This window comes from Misgurnus anguillicaudatus, chromosome 19, assembly GCF_027580225.2.
Source record: "Misgurnus anguillicaudatus chromosome 19, ASM2758022v2, whole genome shotgun sequence".
NCBI classification, from domain to species: Eukaryota; Metazoa; Chordata; class Actinopteri; order Cypriniformes; family Cobitidae; genus Misgurnus; species Misgurnus anguillicaudatus.
This window is the reverse complement of record NC_073355.2, coordinates 22,255,017-22,282,931: the sequence shown is the minus strand read 5'-3', so window position 1 is coordinate 22,282,931 and position 27,915 is coordinate 22,255,017. Positions and strand designations below refer to the sequence as shown.

Genomic DNA, 27,915 nt, shown 5'->3' with positions numbered 1-27,915 from the left:
AAAAAAAAGTCATAACCGGGGACCCCTGGCCCCATCTCACACCCCCGAGTTTGAGAACCACTGTTGTAAGCAATAAATGACAAAAACAAATGCTGAAAAATCTACTTTTTGGTTGCCATATAAATGCACAAAATAAAAGCCTTTAAAATTTAAATTTGTTGCCTATACATCATAAATTCGTTAACACAGGTTTTTTCAAACCCGAGCAATGTCGCTTTGCTGTTGTGGTTGGTGAATGACAAAAACAGTTTAGTCTAATTAATGACTATAATTTTGATAAGATATACCATGAATTTTGATATTTAACATACACTTTATTAATAAAATGACAAGGAAAATAAAACAACTCAATTATTTAAGAGGTAAAATGTGTATAAAATATTTCCATCTAAAATATATTGGTGGGTCCTTGGATAGATTATACCTCTTTGAGTGGATCGCAAAATCAAAATTTTGGGAAGCACTGCTCTAACAGATGTCTAAAGTAAAAAAGTAACACATAAGCAAAATAGTGTTCATATATTATGTTTATTGCACAAAATACTATTAAGCAAGAAATCATTAAAATGGCTTGCAAGTTTTCCTTAAATAAGTATCTAAATTACATCATTGAAATCACGAAGGACAAAACATAAGTGCATTTAACAGGAAATAACAGAAAACATCAATAAATAAAGACCAAATAAGATACAATCACATAGAAACCTATAGCAAATCTGTAGGCAGACTTCAGAACAGAACTCAAAGCATCAGAAAAAAATATATATTTTTATTTTCATTATGTAATGACTGCTATTATAAATGCCACACATGGCTCCATAATGATCTTATCTTCGGGAATGTGTGACGTGATAATAAAATGCTGGAATATGAAAGACTAATCATACCACAGTTGAGATACAGTGGCAAATACACTGCTGGTTATTAATGCACATTGATATTCAAGCATAGTGAGGTTTATGATAATGATCTTAATACATTTAGTTTGTTGCACTGATAATGGTCCCCGTCTCAGATACTACATAAATATCTCATAAGCGTATACTATTCATTTAGTGTTCGGTTTTAAACATACAACCCCAGGACAAAAACGGAGGTATAAAGAATGTAGTCAACAATTAAAAGAAGTCCTTTTAACAAATAACCGGAACAATAACCGTGTGTATTTTGTAGCATTTCATTTAAAGGAATATTCCATTTTCTTAAAAGAAAAATCCAGATAATTTACTCACCATCATGTCATCCACAATGCCGATGTCCCTCCCCGTTCAGTCAAGAAGAAACCATGTTTCCCGAGGAAAACATTGCAGGACCCCTCTCAATCCAATGGACTTTAATAGACACCAACAATTAATACTTAACTCAACACGTAACAGTTCCCCTCAACAGAGTTTCAAAGGACTACAAACGATCCCAAACGAGGCACAAGGGTCCCATCCAGCCAAACGATTGTCATTTTTGACAAGAAAAATAAAAATATGCTCTTTTAAACCACAACTTTTCGTCTAGGTCCGGTCCAGCGCGACCTAACGTAAATGCGTAGTGACGTAGGGAGGTCACGTGTTACATATATAAAACGCATATTTGCGGACCATTTTAAACAATAAACTGACACAAAGACATTAATTACTATCAGTTGACATACAACAACGTCGGAACGGTCCTCTTTCAACACACTTGTAAACACTGGGGCAGAGTTTCACGTTCGTCCTCTGTGACCTCTTGACGTATTGCGTGGGGTCACCTGGAGCATCACGACCAGATCTAGACGAGAAGTTGTGCTTTAAAAGTGCACATTTGTTATTTTTCTTGTCAAAAATGACAATCGTTCCGCTAGACAAGACACCCATGCCCCGCTTGGGGTCGTCCACAGTCCCCCGAAACTCCGCCGAAAAAAAAACTGTTACGTGTTGAGTGTTAATTGTTGGTGTCTATTAAAGTAGTAGAAGAAGTAGAAGTCCATTAAAATGAGAAAAATCCTGCAATGTTTTCCCCAAAAAACACAACTTCTTCTCGACCGAACAAAGAAAGACATCAACATCCTGGATGACATGGTGGTGAGCAAACCATCTGGATTTTTCCTTCTAGAAAATTGACTATTCCTTTAAGCTTAAATAGGCAAAATTATGAACAAATAAATCAACACTGACATAAACAACAAATACTGTACGAACACAAAGGAACAAACTGTCTTTGAATGCCTTCGTCTGAAAGCTTGTTTCAAATGAACGCATTCAACATTTGTTCTACATGCACAACCCACTACACTTGTTGCATTACGCATACAGTACAATAAACTTTGTGTGCTTCACGTAATAAACGAAACACACATATATATATATCTAGTCATATAGTAAAGGTCACAAGACATCACTTCGTTGAACCCGTTCACATTTTTGTTCCTAATGCATCCTAGAGCATAATAATATATTATATTTCATGTTTTGGTCAGATACATACAACTTAAAAGGGTCTGTAGTTCCAGAAACTAGAGAACACGGAAATCTGCAAACAAAAAAGCAAATTCATCCTTTATTAAAAAAATTAAGTTTGTTTCAAGATGTTAAAGAATATCATTAATTTACAGATCAAACCAGGCTATTTCACCCTCTGAATGTTAGCATGACAATGACTATGCAGGTGACTTATAATACGGTTTCAATAGGCCACACCCACCTTATCTTTAAGCTGCTGACAGAGTTGCAGGGAAATGGTGAAGAACACCAAAGTGTCATTCAGCCACGGCACCACACACTCCACCTTATGCACATGACTGACCTCAAACTTAGTGTTGTTGTATTCACTAAAGAGAGAGAAATCAGATACTATCAAAAATAATATGCATTACATGTTATGAGACTGGCTGCAAGTGTTGCAATATGAAAGAGGAAATGTGAGCACTTACAACATCGCTCCTGGATTGTGCAGCACTGAACTTCCTGCTGGTTTGAAGTTCTAACACAAAATAAAACGGTTTTGCATTTGTCAAACAAGATGATCTGAGTGCTTTCAAGTGCTACATTTGATCAACTCTAACGTAAATGGTACCTTGGTAGTGTTAGGCTGCAGTACATGTAGCTGGTACACCGTCAGACACAGTTTGCTAAGATTTATGTAGAAGTTGACCATCACGTCCCCAGGCATTGGAGGTGTGAACATTCTCTAGAAAGAAGATAGAGAGACATCATCACTTGGAGATTTGTAATAGCTAGCTAGCTAGCTTGAATTGCGAAGAACCACAAACTAACCATTAAGCCGCTGGAGGCAAGCTCAGGAAGAGTCATGCTGGCTGGGGTGGTGAGTCTATTACGGGCTCGGGTCAGTTGTAGCATCACTGCATCCATAAGCTGAAATACACGTAACAGCTTGCTTAGGGATCGAGTAGCTCAATAGTGCTACCAATGCAAAGGTCATGGGTTTCATTCCAAGATGACACGTACTGATTGACAATCTGTACAGATTAATTTGATTGTATTGCCACTTCGCATGAAAGCGTCTGCTAAATACACAAACACAACTTGTTGCCAAACCTAATGTTTTCAAATTTGGGATTTTTGGCTATGAATATTTTTATCAGCCACAATGAAGTGTGTATTTCTCTATATGACATTTAAATGACTGTTATTCTTGCATATTTTGGACAACCTATTTTTAGACTAGTAATACAACACAATGTAGGCTAAAAATGCATTAGTATCGAAAATACAAAAAATAAATAACTTGCACTGCACAGCTTCAGCTGTATTTATGGCTTACCAGGACATTTAGCTCAGCAAATATTTGTGACAAACCTAAAATAGCTTCCAGATGACAAACCTTGTTAACTTCAGCCCCAGTCCTGAAGTAATAACTCTCATCGCGGCTGCTTAGTAACTGCAGAGCCTGGTTCACGTGGTTTCGAGCATCTTGGATCTGAAATAGGGCAGGGTGGTTTTAACATTTCTATTTGTAAAGGAGTAAAATCCAGCCTTCAAACAAGATAATAGGCAGATCTTGTTTTGATTAGATTTAGTTTTTAAACAAAAAAAAGAGTAAAAGAAAGACAAAATACCTGCTGCAATTTCCACTGTTTATCATCTCGGAATGCAAAGTGCATGACTTGACTGCTCTTTGCAACTTTGATATTAACATCCTGCAAAGAAAAATAGATTTTTATCTAATCATTTTATCAAAATATTTTTAGTTTTACTACACATTTACTATATATTTTTCTGAATATTTAATAAACTGCATTGTGATTTTAAAGGTGCAGTGTGTAACTTTAAGAAGGATCTTTTGACAGAAATTCAAAATAATATACAAAACTATATAATCAGGGCTGTATAAAGACCTTTCGTAATGAACCGTTATGTGTTTATTACCTTAGAACGAGATCTTTTTACCTACATACACTGAGGGTCCCCTTACATGGAAGTCGCCATTTTGTGCCCCCATTTTTCTACAGAAGCCCTTAACAGACTATTTTTTTACCAAGTTGTCTCTGACAATGACATGTTTGTTCTGTGGTGGCTACCGTAGCTTCTCCATGTGTTGCAAAAGCGAGGGGTGAGCAGTAGACTAAGCCATTGGTTGCAATTCGCAACATCACCACTAGATGCCGCTAAAATTTACACACTGCACCTTTACTAGTTGACAGCAAGGTGATGTTGTGCTGAATGTAGTCTTACATATAGTGCTGGGCGATAATTCGATAACGATAATTTTACCGATATAAACTTTTCCGATAAACCGATAACGACAGTGATCGATAATGTTTACGCACTGTGAGTAATGTTGCGCAAGCACTTCCGGATGCGGCACGAGCTCTTGGTTTACAATCACAGTGTCAATTAGACTTGAAGGAGTGGAGTAAGATGAGGCAAGCTATTAATTTATTAGTAGAGCCCTATGATTTTCGCGACGCGGATAACGCGGACAAAATCACCGAATCCAAATGCGCGGAAACACTTTCCTTTTGTGTAATATTGGATGCGCAAACAAGGTTCGTCAAAGCCTGGAACACAGCAGACAAATTATTTACAGTATACTGTACTTTATTTCAGCGTTCGCCTTGCACGCGCACACGTCCGCACAGCTTTAAAAGTATATTTACAAGACTTTCACAAATTCAGGAAACTGAGGAAAAACAGCAGATCCACTACTGCAGTGAATATACTGTATGAGTGTGCGCTCCCACAGAAACGTGACGCTCTTGACATCCAATTATCAGCGTGTATAGATGGTTTCAGCAGTAACAACATAAACAAGCAGCTGTCACGGTCCGCACATAACTTCCGCTAAACTCCGCTAATAATAAATAACAACAAAGTACTTTAAAACGTAGTTTATTTATATAACAAGCAAAAAAACAACACATAGATTACCTAGGAAACCAAAACATTTGTTATTTTCGATGAGGCATTTGTTCAAGAGATCAGTTTAGCAACTAGTCAGACCATTAAAAAAACCGAAACCGTAAGTAAAGTTCGGATCCAGACGTGTATCACGTGCGTCCGATGAAACCGTCTATAGCTCGTATATGTATAACACACGCGTGATCACTGAACTAAGTTTTCTTTCTTGTTTAAGTGAATATATACAGCTGGATGTTACTCAGTATATTGAAACTTCAAGCAGTCTGTCTTGGGTCTTAAAGTGACAGTAGCCTGCTGCTGTCTGTGTCAGAAATGTGTTGATTTCATAACAAATATATTTACATTTAATACAGACAAACAAGATTTTAGTATTTGTATTTGTCATGTTCTGAATAAAAAGTAGTTTAAAACGATTATTAACTGTCTGGTTTTTACAACTTTCATTCAGGAGCAAAAATCTGCCTTTAAATTTGACAGGAATAAAGATTTGTTATTTATCATGATAATTACTGATATCGACTGATATGGAAAACATTTTCTTGATAATTTTTTGGCCATATCGCCCAGCCCTACCTACATATATTAAAAAACACACTTAAAATCAACTATAGGGCTAAAAGCCATCTTCATTTTTTGGTTTGTTGCGAAACACTTCATTTGTTAGTTTGTTGTAAAACACTTACAGCCTGAGTTAGAGCTTCTCCTTGTAGCGTCAAGACTCCTTTAACTTGGTCCATCCTAATAAAATACAAACAGTATTTATATGAAATAAGGCTCTTTCTCTACTGTGTTATACGTAGCTTCAAATGTCATACGCATGCTTGTTAAATAACAATAACTGACAATAGATTTATGTATCTGGCTAGATTCTGTATAGTTTAATCCTATATTAGTATCTTACGTAGAACTGCCCAGAATGAAGTTCTCTTGTTTCAGTTGTCCTTCCAGACATGGTGATGGCATCGAAAACCGCCTAGATGCCTCCTTTGGTGAAACCACACACACTTTATTAAGTAATCCACTTGCACAATACAGATTTCTTATGTACAAACAAATGATGACTGGACTTGCCTTCAAAATGTCCTGCAGCTGTTTCAGCACTGAATGCACCTCTTCTTTGAGCAGCCAATTAAACTCTTCCTCCTAAAAAGCACAACCTGAAAGCCTCAGTACTCATTTATTTATTATCAATGCATTAAAAGTATTGTAGACTTATCATTATTTCACATTTCTGTTACACTAGAGGTTGAAAAACATAAAAGGTAAATTAATAGCTGTGTTTGAATTCATGCAGCGCTGCGCAGACTTTGATATCATCTACCGATCGGTGTGACGTCAAACACCTATAATGATTTTTCTTTTTTGGTCGATTAATGCGTTTAATTCTGTTGTATCTCTAAAATAGAAAATAAGCCAAATAATTTAAAAAGACTCGTAATGCATTTGGTGTCGTAACGCATTTACGACATCAAAAGAGGTATTGATAACGCATGACAAATCAGTGTTTAAAGCATTTCTGAACACAGATGAATTTGGACTTTGCCCCACTAACGTTAGCTGCTCTGCAAAACTGTAACTGCAATGCACAAGCAAGTAATTAAAGCAAACGGATATTAACAATTGTTTTTGCAGTGCATTTGAAATTATGGTGGCCTCGTATTTGCTTGTCTAATGTCTGGTAACGTTAGATGTAACAAACACAAATAAATGTCTTTACCAGTACAGTCCTCTCTGCTTGACTGGCGGCGGTCATCTTTAGTTCCGACAGCGTAGACCGATCTGATCCGAGCATTACCAGTCAATGTTGTTGAGTATGAAACGTGTTTAAAATAGCCCGACAAGTCCGTTATTTAGTATGAATAGTGAGACGATCCCTCATAAACAATTATCTTTGACACCGCCTCCCTCTCACTCTAACTTCCGGTTGGTGTAACAGCGACATATTCCGGGTTAGAACCTTCAATATCAGGGTTGACGCAGCAAAATGTACAGTCGTGCTAAAATTTAATCAAAACAAAATTTTATCAAAATTTTAATATGGTCAATTTTCATTTGGTGAATGGGAAACTTCGGACTGGAAATCACCCAAGATGATATTAATAAAAAATATTTGCTATTTTTTACATTGACAAAATGTCCAATGCCCAAAATTATTCATACCTATATTCTTAATAATCAATGGTAAAGCAATGCATACTTTTATGTGGTTACTGGGTAATAAAGGATTATTAGGAACAACATACTAATACTGTGTTTGACCCCCTTTTCGCCTTCTGAACTGCCTTAATTCCATGTGGCATTGATTCAACAAGGTGCTGAAAGCATTCTTTAGAAATGTTGGCCCATATTGATAGGATAGCATTTTGCAGTTGATGGAGATTTGTGGGATGCACATCCAGGGCACGAACCTCCCGTTCCACCACATTCCAAAGATGCTCTATTGGGTTGAGATCTGGTGACTGTGGGGGCCATTTTAGTACAGTGAACTCATTGTCATGTTAAAGTAACCAATTTGAAATGATTCAAGCTTTGTGACATGGTGCATTATCCTGCTGGAAGTAGCCATCAGAGGATGGGTACATGGTGGTCATAAAGGGATGGACATGGTCAGAAACAATGCTCAGATAGGCAGTGCCATTTAAACAATGCCCCATTGCCACTAAGGGACCTAAAGTGTGCCAAGAAAACATCCCGCACACCATTACACCACCACCACCAACAGACTGCACAGTGGGAACAAGGTATGATGGATCCGTGTTCTCATTCTGTTTACGCCAAATTCTGACTCTACCATCTGAATGTCTCAACAGAAATCGAGACTCATCAGACCAGGCAACATTTTACCGTTTTCAACTGTCCAATTTTGGTGAGCTCATGCAAATTGTAGCCTCTTTTTCCTATTTGTAGTGGAGATGAGTGGTACCCGGTTGGGTCTTCTGCTGTTGTAGCCCATCCGCCTCAAGGTTGTGCGTGTTGTGGCTTCAGAAATGCTTTGCTGCATACCTCGGTTGTAACGAGTGGTTATTTCAATCAAAGTTGCTCTTCTATCAGCTTGAATCAGTCGGCCCATTCTCCTCTGACCTCTAGCATCAACATTGCATTTTCACCCACAGGACTGCCGCATACTGGATGTTTTTCGCTTTTCACACCATTCTTTGCAAACCCTAGAAATGGTTGTGCGTGAAAATCCCAGTAACTGAGCAGATTGTGAAATACTCTGGCACCAATAACCATGCCATACTTAAAATTGCTTAAATCACCTTTCTTTCCCATTCTGACATTCAGTTTGGAGTTCAAGAGATTGTCTTGCCCAGGACCACACCCCTAAATGCATTGAAGCAACTGCCATGTGATTGGTTGAATAGATAATTGCTTTGAGAAATTGAACAGGTGTTCCTAATAATCCTTTAGGTGAGTGTATATTAGCCATCCTATATAATTTTATATAATGATATAATGACTTTATTTTATATAATTTATATAATGACTCTTTCATTTCAATCTGAAATTATACTTCAACTTCTAAAGTGTTTTATGTATATTTTAAATAAATGAAGCCACAATATAATATAAACACGAGACCAAAAATGAAGTACTCTGCATGAATTAGACATTCGGTTTGTTTATTCAGAGGGTTCAGCTGACCGCACAAACAAAAAGCAAAAGAAATTTCACATTTACATGAAATTATAAATAACTCCAATTATAACACCAAATACCTTCCTTGTACAACTAGAATCAAGTTGTCAGTACGTCATTGCCAACTGTTTAAGCCACAAAATCAATAAACCATTTACAGTAAATAAACCCATTAGCTAAGACAACAGAACAGGCTACAATATTAAGACACCAGATGATTGCTAAATTCAGTAGAGTCAAACTGAAATCATGTTATTCAATGTATTCAAATAAACCAAACCTTTGATGGGATATATACAATGTCTTTATCTTAAGAGTCCATAATAACCAATATTTTGTTTTATCCATAATCAAGCACTTCAAATTTTTGGCAGAATAAGAGTTTGTAGAAATCACCCTGTATTTTGAAATTTAAAAAGACCAAATTAATGCCACTGTATATGGCCTGCAACATAACTATTAAAATAAATGCATGAATCAATTATAATTTAGGGATAAAATGTTGCAAGATTATTTCATATTTATCTTGACTTCCAAACTTGTTTTACAATTCTCTTCAAGTCATATGGGTACTTAAATAAAAAAATGTTTTGAACAGTCAATTAGTCTTTCAAACAAATTACACTAAAACAAAATCAAATTAAGGCAACAGATCACCTGCCAGCTGACTGTGCAAAGAATTAATTTGCACTATAAGGTCCAATTTAAAAAGTTTTCAAATAAAGACAAGTAAAACAAATCGATTCAAAATGCTTATCCACAGTTAAAAGATGGCCCTGGAAAACAGGTAGTTCCACTGCATAATTGTTAAGTTATGATTCAATACTTGGAAAAGCTATTGCATGCCTTTCAGCATGATGGACTTCATTGTTTCAGGATCTTTGTGGGGGTTTTACATGGCCAACTTTAAACACTGCAAAAAACTATTGACCTTGAACAAAAATGAGAAAATTAAACGTACGGCCAAAATGCACCTGACAGGATGGTCATCTTCAAAGGTAAAATAAATAAATACATCTATCATATATGGGAATTAAGGCAATGCAGTGGCTTCGTCATGCTCCTCAAACGTCTTTTTACAGATTTCCGAACATGGAGGGAATTTATTTAAGAAATGAACGATAAATAAAACCCTAGCCATTTTAAACGAAACTGCATTGTACGCAGTAGCCTCAAAGAAATGCGGTTATAATAAACTGCACGTTCTGTAATAATCAATTGCAGGGAGATAAATTGCCTCCCGTTAGGCGTACGTGCAGAGATACTATAGTCAGTGCAATGCTCGGATTAGGCTGCTAAAGAGATCCCATTACACATAGGAAACATCACTGGTGCCCAACGAAATTCATCAACAGAGGAGAGAAAGTGAGCAAGAGAAACAAAGAAAAGTAGGTGAAGTTTATGGTCCGGGACGTAGAGCACATCTACAGGATTAGTGAATGTAAGCTCTGTAGACTGCAGACATGTCATTATCTGACTGGTCCAATGCTTTTGCTCTCTTGTACACCTGCAGAATTATAAAGTAATACATTAAGTTAAAAATACATTAATTGCTAAAAGTGAGAACATTTAAAAAAAAAGCATATGTGCAATCAAAAGGCATTACAGAATCTCTATGAAGGTACATTTGTGACCCAGTCTGTAAAGTAATTTTTTTGATTTACAGTTTTCTAGATAAAACCATCCTACATAATGTAACCCTAATATCTTTAATATTGACCGAGTAAGGTCAAGTCAAAGATTAAAAACCTAGTGTATGTTTACATGCTCTATTTTTTGTCAATCCGACTGAATTAAAAACGACTGCAGATTACAACGGTACAGTTTTTATGTACCCTAACGATACATTCACTCAGGGCGAAAGGGTTAACATTTGACGGAAGGCGTGTCTGAAGGGTGGCCAACAGCCAATCACAGTAATAATAATAATCCAGTCTTGCATAAATGTAATTGCATAAGTCAATCTGATTGGCTGACGGACACGTTGGTGCTTCAAAAGTTGAAAAATGCTCAACTGTGTGACTGTACCGTAAATGTTGCAAGCTTAGTCAAATGTTCGCTTACATGTACGTTCTATAGATCAGTGGTTCTCAAACTTTTTCAGCGTGCCCCCCCCCCTTGTGTACGGCGCATTCAAAGAAAATTTATGACAAAAAACTGTTCTAAAACTCAACTTTTAATTTAACAAAACATATTGAATGATACAAAGTAGTGATGTTGGTTAGTAGCCTTTTTAGGTTTAATTGCACAGAATTCATGATAAATTAATTTATTTTATAAAATGTCATAAAACTGGGGCCCCCCTGGCACAGTCTCACGGCCCCCCCAGTTTGAGAACCACTGGTGTAGATAAAAATCAGTCATGTGACCTTTTACGTCATGCCGCCATCTTGAGTACCTACTGAGTATCAGTAGGCTACTGACAAGCATTGGCTAGCTTGCTACGATTTAAGGATTTCTTATCTTTTACTGTCGATACAGGAAATGGCTACGAAAGACAACATTTCGCACCTCAACTGTCATGAAAAGAAACACTACTTTAAAAAAATATCTTGGTTAGGGTGTGATGCCTACTCGATCCCTGATGCGTTCGTCCAGCCGCTGTCCGGTGCTACCGAACTACCACTATTTTACAACACTAAGAAGGCACGACACAACATGAAACTTTGCTCGAAGTATCACCTGGATCTCTACACATGAACGCAAGCACTGAGAACATTGCCTGTGCACACAGAGTCTACCAAAAAACAAAGGTTTTGAACAACTGACTTTGGTTTTTATGGTGTCCGCTCGTCATTTTTGCCAGATGTAAAGAATCAATCGCCGAATGCGAATGAATGAATCTCATATGAGGCTCCTTTTTCAACTAGAAGGTCAATTTTGTTTTTCTCTTGTGACAAAACAATGAATTATCCGTGCATTTATATGGAACTACAGTATGCTTTAGAAGCTATCCATCTTTACTCTCGTCCCTCCTTACGTCGCATTTGGAGATGGATACATCTTGACTGGGAAGATGGCGGCGAGCGGACGCCGAATCAACCAAAGTCAGTTGTTCAAAACTTTATTTTTAGTAAACTGTGTACACAAACAATGTTCTCAGTGCTCCAGTTCATGTGTGGAGACACAGGTGATGCTTCGAGCAAAGTATCATGTTGTGTCGAGCCTTCTTAGTGTTGTAAAAACTGCTCACAACATATTGAAGGCATAGCTTCTAGTGCTTTTGCGACCACTTCAGGTAATCAAAATGGCGGAAGACAATTTAGTGACGTCAGCTGATATTCATGTATAAAATTAAAAAACGATAAACGAGATCTCGTCTCACCCCTAGTATCGAGTGACACGTAAAGATGTTAATATAAGACGTGAACATAGACACTAGTCCAAAAGGTATTTCTGGGTCGAATAAAATTCAGGCATTTACATGCATACTTGTCTCCTGATGATCGGATCACAGAACGTTATACACTACCCCTTATTTCAATACAATCGATTAAGATGTTTACATGAAGGCTTATCAGTTCGATTGATCAATCTGATTACAGATAGATTATTTGGTTGGTTTCTAACATAGCCATAGTGAAATCAATGATTGAAATCAATCTTATTATAAGATTAGAAGCATCAAAGTTTGAGACATGGATTTTACATATAGGGTCACATCTATTGGCTCCATCTACCAGAAAAATCAATGGAAAACCAACTGTGGCCAAATGAATCCCTATTCTTCAAGTGTTATCCCACCTCATTTGCGGCTGCTGCCATTGGTGTCGGATGATTAACCGAATCTCCCATTGAAATGGCTAATCTCAGATCTTTCTGAATATGTTTCAGGTAGTAATCCGGTTTGAAGTTGCCCTGCAAAATATTCTGGCAAGAAACAAAGCAAAATACAATCAAAAGTACATTTGTTTTAATTTCAAACAATAAAACCATCATCCCAAAGTGCATCTAGATTTGCACAGTTTGTCTCTGAACGTGCCTCACATTTCCAGTGCCCAAGTCTTTACTGGCAACTACAATGTAACATTTCTTATACTCTTATACTAACATATCGATCAACAAAATATCTCAAACACAGACAATCCACATTTTGGTAAACTTACTCTGGCATTTCTGGTCCACAAAAGTGCTTGCCATTTGTCCTTGGCAAAGAATATCCAAGAATGTTTGCTGTGACTGTCCCGTGGCCTGCGCCAAGGTCAATCCCTCTGCGATAGTTGCCATGAAACTGCCTTGAACCATGTTAAGGATCAGCATCATTCTTGCGGCATTTCCAGCTTCTCCTGCTAAACAAAACCAAGTTTACACATCAACCTTACACACAATAACTGAGGGGTTTTGTTACCTATAAAGAAAGACGTCTTCCCCATTGCTTGGAAGCAACTGCTACAATCTTCATAAACACTGCGCTCTCCTGCAGCAACAATGACCAGCATACCATCATTGGAAAGCTGCTGGCTGCCTGAAACTGGCGCTTCCAGGAATCTGCCACCTCTGGATGTGATGACCTAAAGACCAAATCAATCTTAAAGGTTTTCCCCGTCAAATTCAATATGATACGAGAGGTTTAAAATGAAAAAGCTGGTAACCTGTGCAAGCTCTGTGATGGTTTCTGGATCGACAGTGGACATCTCCACGTAACATTTGCCTGGTCTGATTCCCTGTAGCACACCACTAGGACCTAAAACCAACTGAATAGAAATAATATTTGTAAATGCAAGACACCGAAGTAAAAGCTTTCATGTAGAAAAATACACGTATAAAGCATTGACCTACATCTCTGGCAGCTTTTGGGTCTGATACACAGGAAAATGTGATATCACACATGGACACAACCTCTGCAGGCGTTCGTCCTAATCTTGCACCCTCTTGTATGAACAAATCACACTGCAGGAGAAAAAACGTATGTTATTTTTAATTAATAAAAAACACATTGTATTAACACTGGTTCAGAAGCAATCAAAATGTTTAACATCTTTAAGACTTGGTTAAACATGTGAAATTAAAAAAAAAAACACAAAAAATGGTTTATATTGAAACTTTATATGGCCTTATTAAATGATAATGCTCAGAGATATATTGATCATACTTTTTCTGCCGTGCGATTCCAAACTGTCACAACATGCCCCATCTTCAACAGATTAGAAACCACACCACTTCCCATTAACCCCAGTCCAAGGAATCCTATCCTGTTGTTAAAACAAACATACAACATTATCAGCATTAAGCTATTAAAATTAAGCAACACAGATTAAATTCATGTAATACAGTGTTTAAAAATAGTGCAAAATTGAAACTAACACAAATATGTATATGCAAGTTATATCACCATCCTAACAAGTGATAAGTAGGGGTGGGCAGTATAAGCTAAAATTCATATCAAGGTATTTTCCACTCTCCAGCCAGTATATCTATATTACAGTATATTACCATATGAGAAAACATATTGAAATCAAATTGTTAGTTGAACAACTGGCAAAATATGTATTTTTAACTTTAAATAACTAGAAAAAGTGAGGGATTGGACATAGACATGATTTTTTCCCCATACATTTTCCCATAAACATGCATATGTACCACCATCGCTTTTAATAGCCTGCATCTCCAATTACACAGTAATGTATGAATCTGCATTAAGAAAATGAAATTTACCATTAAAGGATGTTCGTTGTTTTTTTATGTGTGCTAACCATATCCACTAAAGGGCTCTTCATTAAACCTTAATTCCTCAACTATTTGCACTATCAAAAAATTTCGAATTGTTCCTAAAAAACAAAACAATTTGACCCTTCTTAGACTGCAGGCAAAAGTGGGCAAAATCTGATTTTTTTTGGGGTCAAGTGACCAGGTCAGACTTCTTCAGGAGTAGTGTAAACACTCAAATCTTGCCCGGATCTGATTTTTTCAAATCAGATTTAGACCACTTCCATATGTGGTCCTGAATCGGACTCAAATCAGATTTTTTCCAATGTGGCCGCAGTGTGAACAACCAAGGCAGATTTGATGCGACTTTTATGTCAGTCTATCATCACAATTCCCACCACTCCTGGCGTCGTCTCCACATCCACACAGACCTCTGTAGTGAATTTGCAGCCATAACCCAGCAAAAGGCCAAAATAGCTTATTTTGCCATCTTTCTCTTCATTCTTCTCATCCTCAGCACCTGCTCATTAATGTTACGGCTGTCATTACACAAACATTTTAAAAGAAAAACAAAAATGCTTACTTCCTCCATAGCCTCACCAACTTTAGCGCCACGGCGTGCTGCGTGTGACGTGATTGTTAATGTTTGTTTGTGCATGCGGGTCAGTTTGAAACTGCAAACAGTTCACACTGGTATCTGATATAGGCCACAATTTTAAAGGCAAGGTGAACCGCCAAACAAAAAAATCTGATCTGAGCAAAATATCCGAATTGAGCATTAAGACTTGCAGTGTGAACGAGGTTTTTGTGCTTTTGAACAATATATGGTTAATTACAGTAATTTCCACCTGCCAATCGCTGCCGTTTCTGGAGAGCTGAAGGGAGGAGGGATTTAATAGAGCATGTTGATTTTCAATAAAGCAGTGTTGATATTTTCGTTTCTGGGTCCTCTATGGTTCAGTAGCAGGCAATGCTTACTGTAGCTTTTGTTAAGCCACGGGCGTTTAGTTGTGTTAAATTAACCCAGAAAGATTTTTTCTTATACAAAACTAAATTAAGGTTTGTTTCTCAACAAACCCACAGTATAGTCGGATCACGACACCTGAAATATAGCCTATGGCACGATTTGCGTGGATTATGATAGACTATGTGCATCCTCTTTAAAAATTAAAAAATAATTAAAAAGCGTTCTGAGCTTTCCTTTTTGTGTCCAGATTTTTAGATGCACATTTCTGCCCCATCACTGTTTAGTTCTACAGCGTTTTACCAATTTATTTTCTGCAGACAACATTTCTTGTGAATGAACGGAGGTAGGAATTTTAATACTTGGGTAAATTAAATTTAGGACCTACTAGGATGAAAATCTGGGCATTTAAAACTTTTTCAGGCCTTAAATTTAACTTTCTGAATTTTAGTCTTTTTACGACACCGCGGGAACCCTGATTAATGCAGTATCAACAGTATTGCAAAATCTATATCACGGAGCATTACAATACCTTTAATCACTTTCATACCGGTTTATCGCCCACCCCTAGTGACAAGTCAATCAACTTAATAATTTCTTAATAGTATTTTGTATTTGTTTTAATGATAGTATTCACTTAATGTCCCTGTGGTGAAAATCCAGTTTATATTGTTGTTTATATGTCTACGTAGAGTTTTTAATATGCTTTAAGGGGCTATCACACCAAAAGCGTTTATGGCAGTTGCAGGCGCCTTTTTTAAATGATATTCTGTGGGCAGGGAGCGTTTGCGCGTTGTTTATGCGCGCCGAGCGGCTTGCGGTTTTTGCAGCCAGCCGCAGCACGCGCTTTTTAAGGAGCACTGAGAGCGGAAAAAAGGCAGTGCGTCACGCCTTGCGTTTCCAAGCGTTTAAAGCACATTGGTGTGATTAGCCCCTAAGACAGTTCACGTGCAAATTCTTAATTTAACACCATTGCGGAGTATTTTTTACCAAAAAATTGGAGTTTCCGAAGACTCAAAACCACGGTTTGAAATCGCCTCCATAATATGTACGTATGGCGCACAGACACATGTGCAGTGTGAAAGCTCTAACCTGTTAACAGCAGTGCTAAAAAACAAAGACTTTTCACTGAAACCAGAATTAGCAGTTGTGTATGAAACTGTCAAATGTAAAATCTATTTACATTTACATCTATGGTCCGAGGTGGTGTGAAAGAGTAGAGGTGAGGACTAATTTGCATAGATCTAAATATAATAAATGAGGGAAGGGTGTAGAGTTACATTCAAGTCATGGTCTCAGCTTTCTAAGGGCGTCACAGTTCGTTTCCAAAACCACACGGAAAACCCAACTGTGCCACTTTCTTCCTTTTTTCACCTCGCACCTAGGCGATTGGGCTCCGGTAGTGTGATTTAGTAATGTGTCTCCATGTGTTGTTTCTTCTCGTTGTGTCAAAATTGACAGTTTGCTTGTTTCCTGTACAGCTATGATTCGGAGCGGCTCCTCCATCTCAAGTTAATACAGAATGATCCAATGTTTACATGACCCAATGTTGATACATAAAGGCTGAACCTGATTGGTTGGTTCTTGTCATGAAGAGCAGTGCGGTCACAGCATTCTGGAAAGGTAACATATTTCGAACTCGATGCGGGTTCAACCGCGTCGCTCTCTATTGTAGCATATCTACATTGAAAATGAAGTATTTGTGCATGCAAAAAAACGCGAAATGTGAACCACCACCTAAATCAAATGGTACGTGATCTCTAAGAACATGACTAATCTTTCATATTACCTTTTGTCTGTAGGTGTGATGCTGCCATTGATGGCTGTGCTGTCTGCTGCTTGAATGGATGTTGATTTGGTGTCCTTTAAAAGAGAAAAATTACAATTATTATTACATGTAACACCAGCTGGCTAGAGAGTAAATTATTAAATAAACCAAAAACGGCAGTGCTCACCTCCTCGATAATCTTTAGGCGTTTGGTAATGGGTTCCATTGACGAGGCCGGCTGCAAGGAAAGAGGAGGTTTTTGTAAAGTCAATTCAACAGAACCATTTTAAGATTAAAAACAGCATAAAGTTTTACACTCAAGGGTCCTAGGTAAACATTGGGTTACAAACACCAAGAGCCAGCAGGGAAAACCAGGTGAAAACCTCTTGGCCCAACAGTCACAAATGATCTTAAATTCTTGCTACTCATTGCTGGCTTATCATCCACTGCTGTCTGTCAGGTCACAAGGCTCAAACTGCCATATCTGATACACGAGTAAAGGACCAGAAGCAAAGCCAGCATTGGGAACTGAAATTCAAGTTATCATGCTAAGCCACACACTCCGTTTCAGTGTAACTGAAACTTAAACACAGTGTGACAATGGCGGACACAGTGTTCATGAACACGGGGTACTTTAAGCCAGTTAAGAGACTGCTTTTTTTTGAAATACAATATTAAGATCAATATGTGGTGACTGTGGTGCCTGGAAGCAAATGGGCAGAAGAACAAACGATAAGGAAATGTTTCTCTGATCAGGAAATGCCCAGAGGAAAGGATAGATCACAAACAGTTTGCTAAGGTTACTGGCACTTGAACAGAAGAACAACAGTATCGTGGCCAGGCTTCTCTGTTGGCTAAAACAAGCTTTTCTGATTCGGTTTCCCACTCAATAATCAATTATTTAGATGTGCAACAGTGCAACAAAAGTCAGGGTCCAAAATCATTATCTGACCACAAAAATATTAGTGACAACAAAATGTAGCTTTTTTCTTTCTTTATTGAAAGAGTTTGGTTCCAAAACGCAATAAACACCACTTTTTAAGTTACCACCAAAATCAGTATTGTATCTGGTCAGTATTAAAAAGTAAATTCTTAATTTTACGCAAAATCCAATATCTGCCGTGTTATTCTGTCATCTTTTCTCCCTTTTTCCCCAAAACGCAATAAACGCCAGTCCTCCTTCTCTGCAGAATGCAATAAATCCGTTCAACAAATCCCAGCGCACCATTCCACACATTGTACACAATAATGGCGACGCATTGAGTACACAGAATCCTAGTTTTCCTTATCTACTTTGTACTTCGTGATCAACAAACGAACAAAAACAAAATAATACTCTGATAAACCTGTGGCAGGGAAGAAATGTAACCCATCAAAATCTAATAATTTATGCGAGAGGCACTCGGGCGAAGGAAAAATGCCGGCTATTGCTTGTTCTCACACAATAGCATCAAGCTTCTGTCATGCTAACACATTGACCCCGAGGGGATCTGATGAAAAACTTTCCATTATTTTAGTCAAAGTCAACGAAAATCGGGCAGGACCAAAATATTTTACACCTGATTACTGTGAAAAAAAAGTTTAGCGACGACATCCCAACAATGACAGCTGCAACGACAGTGTTCTTAATATGACAAAGTAAGTGTTTTTTTATTAATGTCATTAATGTTTATTTTTCTATAAGTGTATACCACTAGTCAACTAAATGAATATAACATGGCAAAGATGAATGCACATTTATATATTGACTCAATAGATTTATAGCTTTTTGGGAAAAAAGTGTTCATGGATTTTTTGCATTTTGCTGAAAAAATAATAAATTTTTATAATAAATATTTGAAAATCAAATTATAGATTTAAATTTTTAATGTTAATATAACAAAGATGCTATGTAACAGTTTGTAACAGAAAATAGTGGTTTTCATCTTGTTAATTTCTTGGTATAGAAAACACGTTTTACCGAAATTAGTCAAAATGGATTTATTGCGTTTTGGAACCAAACTCTTCATTTGATTTAGGGGTTTAATAAAATACTCAATGCATTGTCAAAGTTAACATGAAAAAAAAGTTTTGTTCCAACTGAATTACAAGATACCCCAAATGTCTTCTCTGTATACCTATGTGTCAAGAATTAGATATGCAAGATAATAATACTTGATTATCAATCACATCTTGCTCTTTGCACTCTTTGTTTCAAAGCATGTATTTCATTGCAAAACTCTATAAAGTAGCCAGCCAATTGGCATCTAATTTGGCATTTGTGTGGCATAATTTTGGACCCCGAGTACAGCCCAAACATAAACCTTTTGGTCATGACAAACACAAAAAAAAAGATCAGAAAACACACACACAAAAAAGGTCAGAATTTCTTTTAACTATGAAGTTCAGTACATCTCAAGAGGATCAATAAGCTCCTCACAGTTTGTTCTGAAATGTTATAAACTCAGTCCAGCTGCCATGCTGCAGATTCTGCCTACTAGCATCACCCAAAGCAAATTGTGCAAGGAGTATTAAAGAGCAGCCATTATGTGCAATGTGCCAGAGACAGGGGTGAGGTTGCACTAAGTCTAAAATTATTTAGCATCCCAGCAAAATATCTCCTTACCTTCTCAGACTGGCTGAGCAGAAAGTGATGGAAATGTGGGTCATCCTTTACTGGCTATAATGGAAAAAAGTTAAATTTGAAACTATTCTCCAAAGAGACTTTCTGACCTGATAGCTTTTTAATCTGCAACAGTGATCTACATGATGGGAGGTGCAGCTATACAGTAAAGGATGTAATCACTTGAAATTTAAAAAAAAATGAGATGCTTCCGAAACCATCTCATTTTAGTGATTGAAAATGACGTTCATGGATCTGTTCGTGCAATTGCGATCACAAGCAAAACTGTGACTGCACCAAAGTCTAACAAAATCTACTTCAGCCTCGCCATTGATCAGCCTTATTAATGGCATATTATGTGCAGAACACATAAAAATGCATGTATGGCAGAAACAAACTGAATGAGACCTACACTGCTCTCCCATTTGAATCCTGATACTGTTCCAGCGACAAGACGTTGTACAGAGGATGGCTCTGGATCAGAATCAGTCTGTTCCTTAAGGGAAAGAGAGACACATTCACCAGGTGTACAGAATGGCTTTATCTGTCAAACAAAGCCTTAAGCTGTATCTCTACCCATTCAAAATACAGCCTGGGAGATTGACCGGTTATGCAGCAAATGATGACACGACTGCCTCAATGAACAGGTGGGTGTGCTTGACAAATCCGAGACTAGAATTGTAACATATACAACTGTAACCTGATACCACAGCAGGTGCAACAGCAAAAGGCCATAGTAAACCACTTTGATGAACCTAACAAAAAAGCTGTAGGAGTTTGCTGGGTTATGATCTAACCCTTTTGCTCTTTAAAGGTAAAAGACTTTCTTCCAACCTTGTCTGATAAGCCACCCTTGAAGGGGTCTTCATCATCTTCTTCAATAATCTTCATCGGTTTAGCCGTTTTACGCCCTTTCTCTGATTTGCTTTTGTCATCAGAGTGTGTCTGTAAAATGAAAAATATATTTGTCTGTAAGTTTTTTCATACAAAGTTAGCCAGTATAATTCAGAAACTGAAGTACACACATAGTAGTGGCCAAAAGTGATGTCTAACTGACACCTACACTCTCTATCGAAATATTAAAGAGGCATTTAACATTTTGTATGCATTTGTGTATGCGAAGTATAAACTGAAGGTCAGCTTTGAGAAGAATTTAAGGAAGCATGGCAAAATATAACACACAAAGCGCAAAGTTTATAAAGAAATAGATAATGACTTACAAAATGTTACCAACAAAAGAGGATCAACAAATATTACAGATTAACAGATAAAATTATAGTCAATGTATGGTTTATTATAGGGCTGCACGATTTGAGTAATTTTTCCAATTGCTGTTATTGATGCTAATATTGCGATGTGCAATTGCGATTATACTAAATGGTATCATGAGTCAACTTGATGGGTTTTAAGGAAAATCCACACACAGTTTAGCTAAAATGTGTATTTGTAAAACTAGAAATGTTTTCGTATTGCCACGTGATGTAGCAACTGCTCAGTGTCAGTAATCCTAAATCCAAAATACCGCCATACAACAGACGTAGAGGTTTTTTTAAGCTACCAGATCACTGTCAACCTCCATCTTCGCTCTGGTATAAGTGACGACACACACCACACACGTGCATGCCACACGTGCACCGCCTTTTTTGTTACTTTTTCTTTTTTTAAACAGCAAGGAAAATCATCAAACTGTTATCAGAAAGTTTGTGTTAACAAGTCCACACATTTATTTATTTAATATAATTGCAACATTTTGCTGTCATATAATCGCACAGGCTGACATCGCGATTGCGATGCGATTAATTGTGCAGCACTAGTTTATTATTTGTGAGCTTTTTACTTTTCTGCACATTTTATTGTAGATTTAAATCAAACGCAGATTTCCTAATACACTGTGGTTTGCTTTTTTGCCAAAATATTTAAAGCCCGTTACACACCAAAAGATAATCTGGCTGAATTTTTGGCCGATTTTCCCCCTTACAACAATCCTAGATAAAGTCCCGATAGTCGGTTGTGGTTGAATGGGTTATCTTATTAGATTTTTCTATGTTGTGCGATTTGCTCCGATCACAAATCGTAAATCCGAAATCCTGTTGTGTGGGGAAACCTCAAGAACAAATGCACGCACACGCTGTAGATTGTCACGTGAAACAAAATGATACCCAATCAGAAAGCGAGCTGATAACAGGGGTGCAAACTCATCAGGGGTGAAAAAGGTGACGAAGACACAAGCGTTCATATATATTATATATATATATATATAAACTATAAATCTTATATATATATATATATATATATATGACATTCATACATACATACATATAATACTTTGTAATTTTTTTATTGTAAATCTTATTCATTTTAGCATTTTAATTTAAATCAAATTTGAAACTGTTAGCATTAGTTAATGCAACATCAATTACTATTATTTTTTAATTGGACAAGCCAAGCTAGCAATCCTGAAAACACATCAATGTAAAAATGTTGGTCAAGATGTTGATTTGTTGTGTCTTTTCAAATCACTGGTTGAATCTAGGATTGCCATTGAATTTGCATACTACAAACAAACTGATAATGTACTTTTTTTTACAATGAGGTGGGGTGTGAGAGATGCCTTAGTGACAATTACTGAATCTGGGAATTTGTTTTTTAATTGGTAAAATTAGCAATTAATCTTGTGCGGGTTTCTTTGTTTTTTTGGTATTTATTTTTTATTTTTGTTTGTGGTCTGTATAATGATTCTGTGATGTTTTAGGTAATGGAGTGAATTAAAAGGGTTTTAAAAGTCAAAAAAAAAAAAAACAACATCAATTACTAACACCAATTACTGTAATGACATAAACAAGAATTAATAAATGCTTATATACAATATAATGTTCATTTTTCGTTCATAATGCATTTACTAATGTAAACAAATACAACCTTTTTGTAAAGTGTTACAGAAATGTGCATTTTTATTATTATTTAGTAGTACACATAAACAAATAATTTAGTTTTTTTCTGTTCCACAGTCATAGCTCTAAGAATATAAACCCTGAACGAGCAACTCGAATCAAACTCGTGTACAATTCGACGTACAAATGTTATTAAAGGTAGAAAAGTGATTTAGTTAAGAGCAGTGAGAGATTTTCTCTCAATACTGTTTGATTCTCATTTCTAACATTTCTTTACACCCGTCGTGTTTGAGAACGAGAGACATCGCAAGATTTCCTTTGTTCTTGCACTGTTTGTGAACTTATGTAAAGGGAATTTGAAGATTTGTGACGTGCTGTGATGACCAATTTCAATTTACGCATTTTGCAGACGCAAGGTACACATTTTTATATCAGTAGCCTATGTGTGTTCCTTGGGTTCAAACCCATGACCTTTTGCGCTGTTAGTGCAATGCTCTACCAATGAGCTATACAGGACCACATAAAGGCAATCCACAAACTATAGGAAACTGGTAAATCTTAAATTTTTATTTAATACGTGAGTGCAAGCCATTTTGAGTTTAGATGTCTCAAACATGCATTTCAGTCAGGGAAGATCCTTGATGAACAATTATTTTTTGTTTAAATTTTATTTCCTTGCAGAGTGCTTTTTTGCTTTCTGCGCTTCAGCGTTCATCACTGCATCACTACGTTTCGTGTGCTACGTGACCCTCACGTGAATGTGCGTTACCAGTTATCGGAAGTTGGCTACTTCACTTTGTAAAGTTTTAAATATTGATACGTTTCTTACAAAATCACATTGAATGCCCTCAGAAGGCCTTTATTAACCTGCTGGAGACGTGTGAATTATGGATCTTTTGGGCTTCAAATCAGAAGGACCATTTACAACCATTATAAAGCTTGGAACAGCCAGGACATTTGTTTTAATATAACTTCGATTGTGTTCAACTGAAAAAGATAATTATATACATCGAGGATGGCTTGAGAGTGAGTAAATAAATCATTGGGTAATTTTTATGGTGAACTCTCTCTTTAAGCCCTGTCAGGGAAACCACCCCTAAATGTTTAGCATTTTGTACCACACATCTCAAATGTTCATGGTTTAACCTAACCATCATTAAAGTGGCAATATGTAACATTTCTTTAGTTAAAAATGGTCAAAACAAACACAGCATATATATTATTTATGTTCAGTGTTTTCCACAAGCTTGGCGACATATCCGCCGGGTGGATGGGTGAAAATGGATAACTAATATGGGTTTAGGTCTGTTGTTTTCGGATGTACAGTACTAGGAAGCACTTCTCTTAAGTCAATGTTAGGGGTGGCAACATCTGAACCGTTCAGTTCGCTTGCCTCGGTTCGGAGCGTGTGGGTCACACTTTGAAGCATGCGCAATGTAGCCTCATGCCTATATGTTACCCGAAGCCTTGTATACTTTCGTTTGGCTACACAGCGCGAGCCTCCTTTTGGGGAGGTGTTTATATACTCGATGCACAGACTGGGTGCCGGCTTGATGAGACGACAAGCTCAACTAGATTCGCCTGGAATTCGTGCTTCTTGGGTTGCGGAGCCTCGCTCACTTACAAAATGTGACATGCACACCGCCATGCGAAATGGGGTCTCGCGCACTTAACGTGCACTACCACCCACATAATTTTTCCCATGCGCACCCTCACGCTCGTGTGGACGCGTCAAGTATAAACAAGGCAAGTTAGGCAGTTTGATAAACGCTAAAGTTATTTCTTCAGTTTAATCTTTGTGTGCTTCAAATCCAATCTTTGTGTGCTAAAAAGGCACATAAGATCCTGTAGAGATGGCAATACACATACTCCTTATTTTTCCTTTCCTTTGTAAATGAAAAGCATGTCATCAATGTCTTCACTTTTGCTTTATCAAAATCTCACCTAGCTTTTCTCAGAGATGGTCCCAATAATGTGCTTAAAGTCAAGTTAAATTCAGTTTGTGCATTATTACATCATATAACAATTTTGTTAATACTGTAGAGCTAAAGATCTTTGCCCGAACACGACGGGACCCAGGCTTCATGTCTAACATTTTACACGGGCTCGGGCCGGGCTCCGGCTTTGCGAGGTAAATGAGCGGTCAAGTTCAATGCTGCCGGATGCACTGTCAGTAGCGCAGGACCGCGCTGAAGCCATTTACAGTGGATTTAATAATTTTCCTCATCAAAAACATGTAGCCTAATCTTGGTGAGTAAAAGTTTTTCAATGTATAACTAAATATTAATTGAGTCTTAAATACATAATTTAGACAGAAGATATAGACTAATGTTGGCATTAATGGAGAGATGTGCCGAAGCAAATCCCGCGGAGCCTTTGTCTTAATTTCGTTATTGCCAAATACCCATCTTAATTCAGAATGCATTATCTTAATTTAATTTGTTAAGAAATAATATTTTTATTGGCATGTTGGCCTATTTATAGTGTATTGCATAGGCCCATTTAGAATGAGATGTTACAATGTTATAGATTAATTAATTTATTTCTTTGTTTCAACTTCCAAGTGGCATGTAGCCTATTAGTCACAAATAAGTAATGTTAAAACCGGTGTAAATTACTTATTCTTGACAAAAGCTGTGTGTGTGCGCACATTTAAATAATGTCAGTCTGTAAACGGGTTCGGGCTTTTAAAAAGCTGTCAATCTAAGTACGTTCGGGCTGCATTCTGTAGGGCTCCGATCATTTCGGGCCTAACTTTTAAGGCCCGATTACAGCTCTATAATACTGTATCGTAAATTGTGAATAATTAAGCTATATATCATATGCTGATGTAAATTTCTGAAGTGTTAACGATAAAAAAAACAAAAAACAACAACAAGAAACGCACACAACCGAAAACCGTGACCCTAAAACTGCAATACGAACCGAACCGTGGGCTTTGTGAATCGTGCCACCCCCAGTCGATGTATAATGACAGATCTGGTCTGATACCGTGATCACAGGCATCAGATTCATCCGCAAAGAGTAGCGGGATGAAGCAATTCACACCCCCCAAAATATAACTTTTTGCCACTACAGTAAAGCAGGATGTGTTAGATCCTGTTCAAAAATTACTTTGTGATATAATTGATCACTCAAACCATATTCTAGATATAAAAACGCACACTATCACTTTACATTTGTGTAATTTGATAACGAATGTCAGTGAAGGACATACTTTTAAGAGCAAGAACTTTAAACTTAACTGACGGCAGTTTATGTGGCTTTAAAAAAATCATTTAACCATCCAATTGCCTGTCTAAAATATGAAATTTATATCAGCCTGAAACTAAATTTAAATTGTCAAACCTGATCTTTTCCCTTGGCTTTTTTTAGGTACTCCTCAACCGCATCAACAGCCTGTTGGAAGCGTTTGCCTTTGTTTATCTTGATCATCTCTTCTTTGTGGGGGTGGTAAGGCTTCAGCTGCTCTACCTTTATCCAGGCACTAAAAGGACAAAACATATAAAAAGTTATGATCTGCTTAATTAAGCAAAAAAGTGAAAACTATTATCATCTTTGTACTCACTGATCTTCAGTTCCGAAAAACTTGACAAAAAAGCATTTTTTGCCTCTTGGCTTTTTCAGATCCTTTGGAGGACTGACGATCTGACAATACAGGAATGGTTGCAGGATCAATGAATGCATTTACAAACTAAGCAAGCAAACAAGAACAGTCAGACAGAGGCCGTGTATGCAAATCTAGTCAGCTTCATTTTTCTTTAATTGATATAAAGCAATCACAAAAACTTTGTAGGTACGCAACTAATTAGGTTTAGAGAAACAAGCACTGACCTCGACCTATATCTGCACAAATAAATACAGGCAACAAACAGCGGACCTCAGAAAAACAACACAACTTCCACGTAACCTTTTATGTGATATTAGCTTACCTTTCCTGGCCAAGGTGGATAGCGGCCAAGCTTGCCCCTGAAATATATATTGTTAGAGGAAAGTTGTTTTAAATTACCGTGACTCGGTTGAGGGTTTTTACATGAGAAAGCCTCGAAACAGGCTATGCTACTGGAAAGCTATTTTAACACTAAACAGTTCTGAAACACGTATGTGATCATTTAGCAATACAAGTACACATTTAAACTTTAAATGAAACTATCACAAGGCTTTTACTACACCAACGCCACATAACCTTTTGATAAACATGGAAAGTAATCGTTAGCTCACAAGCTAAGCTCTCTCAAGCCTAGTGTTCAATGTTTGCCATGTAGACTCAAACTACGCCATATGTTCGTGCTTCAAACTAATATTTTAACAAAACTGTGGCAAAAATGTAAACTGTGCTTTTCTCTGAGCAAGCAAATCGTCTTTACTAAGACGTTAAATCAAATAATAAAAAGTTAAATTTATTATCTCACCAAACCAAATCCCCGATTCTCAGATGCACGGTCGCCATCTTAAATTGTTAGTGGGGAACGTCGCACTGAATGCAGGGAATGAACACACCCACATTACACCACAGCTACCATGCAAATGAGCTACGCATCTTGTAGTACGTTGCCAATAGGCGTTGCCAATAACTCATGACATCAAAGTACCGCGAGAGCGTTTTAACAGATATGCTTTTGAATTGCTCTCGCGGTACTTCATTGTCATGAGACGATTGATCTGCGCAGCGCAGAATGATGTCGAACCTACAAGTCGAACATAGTTTTGAAAGTAGCTTTGGCGTTTTTATCACACAATCTGTCAGATATATTTTTGATTATTAATAACAAATTTGTTTTGTTAAGGCCTTGTTTAGTTTTTTTTTTTACGGATTTAATAAGAAAACGTTAAAAGTCAAGTGGTGTCATCAGCTCATTCGTCTGAATACGACAAATTTCATTTAGTTTCCAAAACAGGAAATAAAATATTTTGTTTATTTAAAGATCAATTCAATTAAATAACATTTTTAATTTATTAACAGTAACTGGTATTTTTATTTTCATATTTTTTGTCATACTTATTGTTTATCTTACTTAAGTTATCTTTGGATAAAAGCGTCTGCTTATGCT

At 37.0% G+C, this 27,915-nt stretch overlaps 2 protein-coding genes across 6 annotated transcripts; both read right to left on the bottom strand.

Moving 5' to 3' along the window:
* Positions 1-509: 509 nt before the first annotated feature.
* rogdi (rogdi atypical leucine zipper) lies at positions 510-7,290 on the bottom strand. The gene is made up of 11 exons (XM_055192667.2): positions 7,072-7,290; positions 6,426-6,497; positions 6,256-6,338; positions 6,038-6,092; positions 4,052-4,132; positions 3,817-3,912; positions 3,249-3,347; positions 3,049-3,162; positions 2,906-2,955; positions 2,677-2,803; positions 510-2,505 (listed from the first exon to the last, which is right to left on the bottom strand). The coding sequence occupies exons 1-11, from the start codon at positions 7,144-7,146 to the stop codon at positions 2,464-2,466; spliced, it is 894 nt and encodes a 297-aa protein (XP_055048642.1). The 5' UTR covers positions 7,147-7,290; the 3' UTR covers positions 510-2,463.
* Positions 7,291-8,956: 1,666 nt separating this feature from the next.
* glyr1 (glyoxylate reductase 1 homolog (Arabidopsis)) lies at positions 8,957-27,399 on the bottom strand. 5 transcript variants are annotated; one of them, XM_073857147.1, is made up of 16 exons: positions 27,277-27,399; positions 26,797-26,833; positions 26,433-26,512; positions 26,213-26,351; positions 20,808-20,918; positions 20,386-20,469; positions 19,977-20,030; positions 17,559-17,609; positions 17,393-17,466; positions 14,086-14,185; positions 13,773-13,883; positions 13,586-13,687; positions 13,342-13,504; positions 13,107-13,282; positions 12,738-12,869; positions 8,957-10,500 (listed from the first exon to the last, which is right to left on the bottom strand). In XM_073857147.1, the coding sequence occupies exons 1-16, from the start codon at positions 27,312-27,314 to the stop codon at positions 10,426-10,428; spliced, it is 1,527 nt and encodes a 508-aa protein (XP_073713248.1). In that variant the 5' UTR covers positions 27,315-27,399; the 3' UTR covers positions 8,957-10,425. The 5 variants fall into 5 exon arrangements, with proteins under 5 accessions (XP_073713248.1, XP_073713249.1, XP_073713250.1 ...); XM_073857148.1 differs by having other exon boundaries at positions 13,107-13,279; XM_073857149.1 differs by lacking the exon at positions 19,977-20,030.
* Positions 27,400-27,915: the final 516 nt, after the last annotated feature.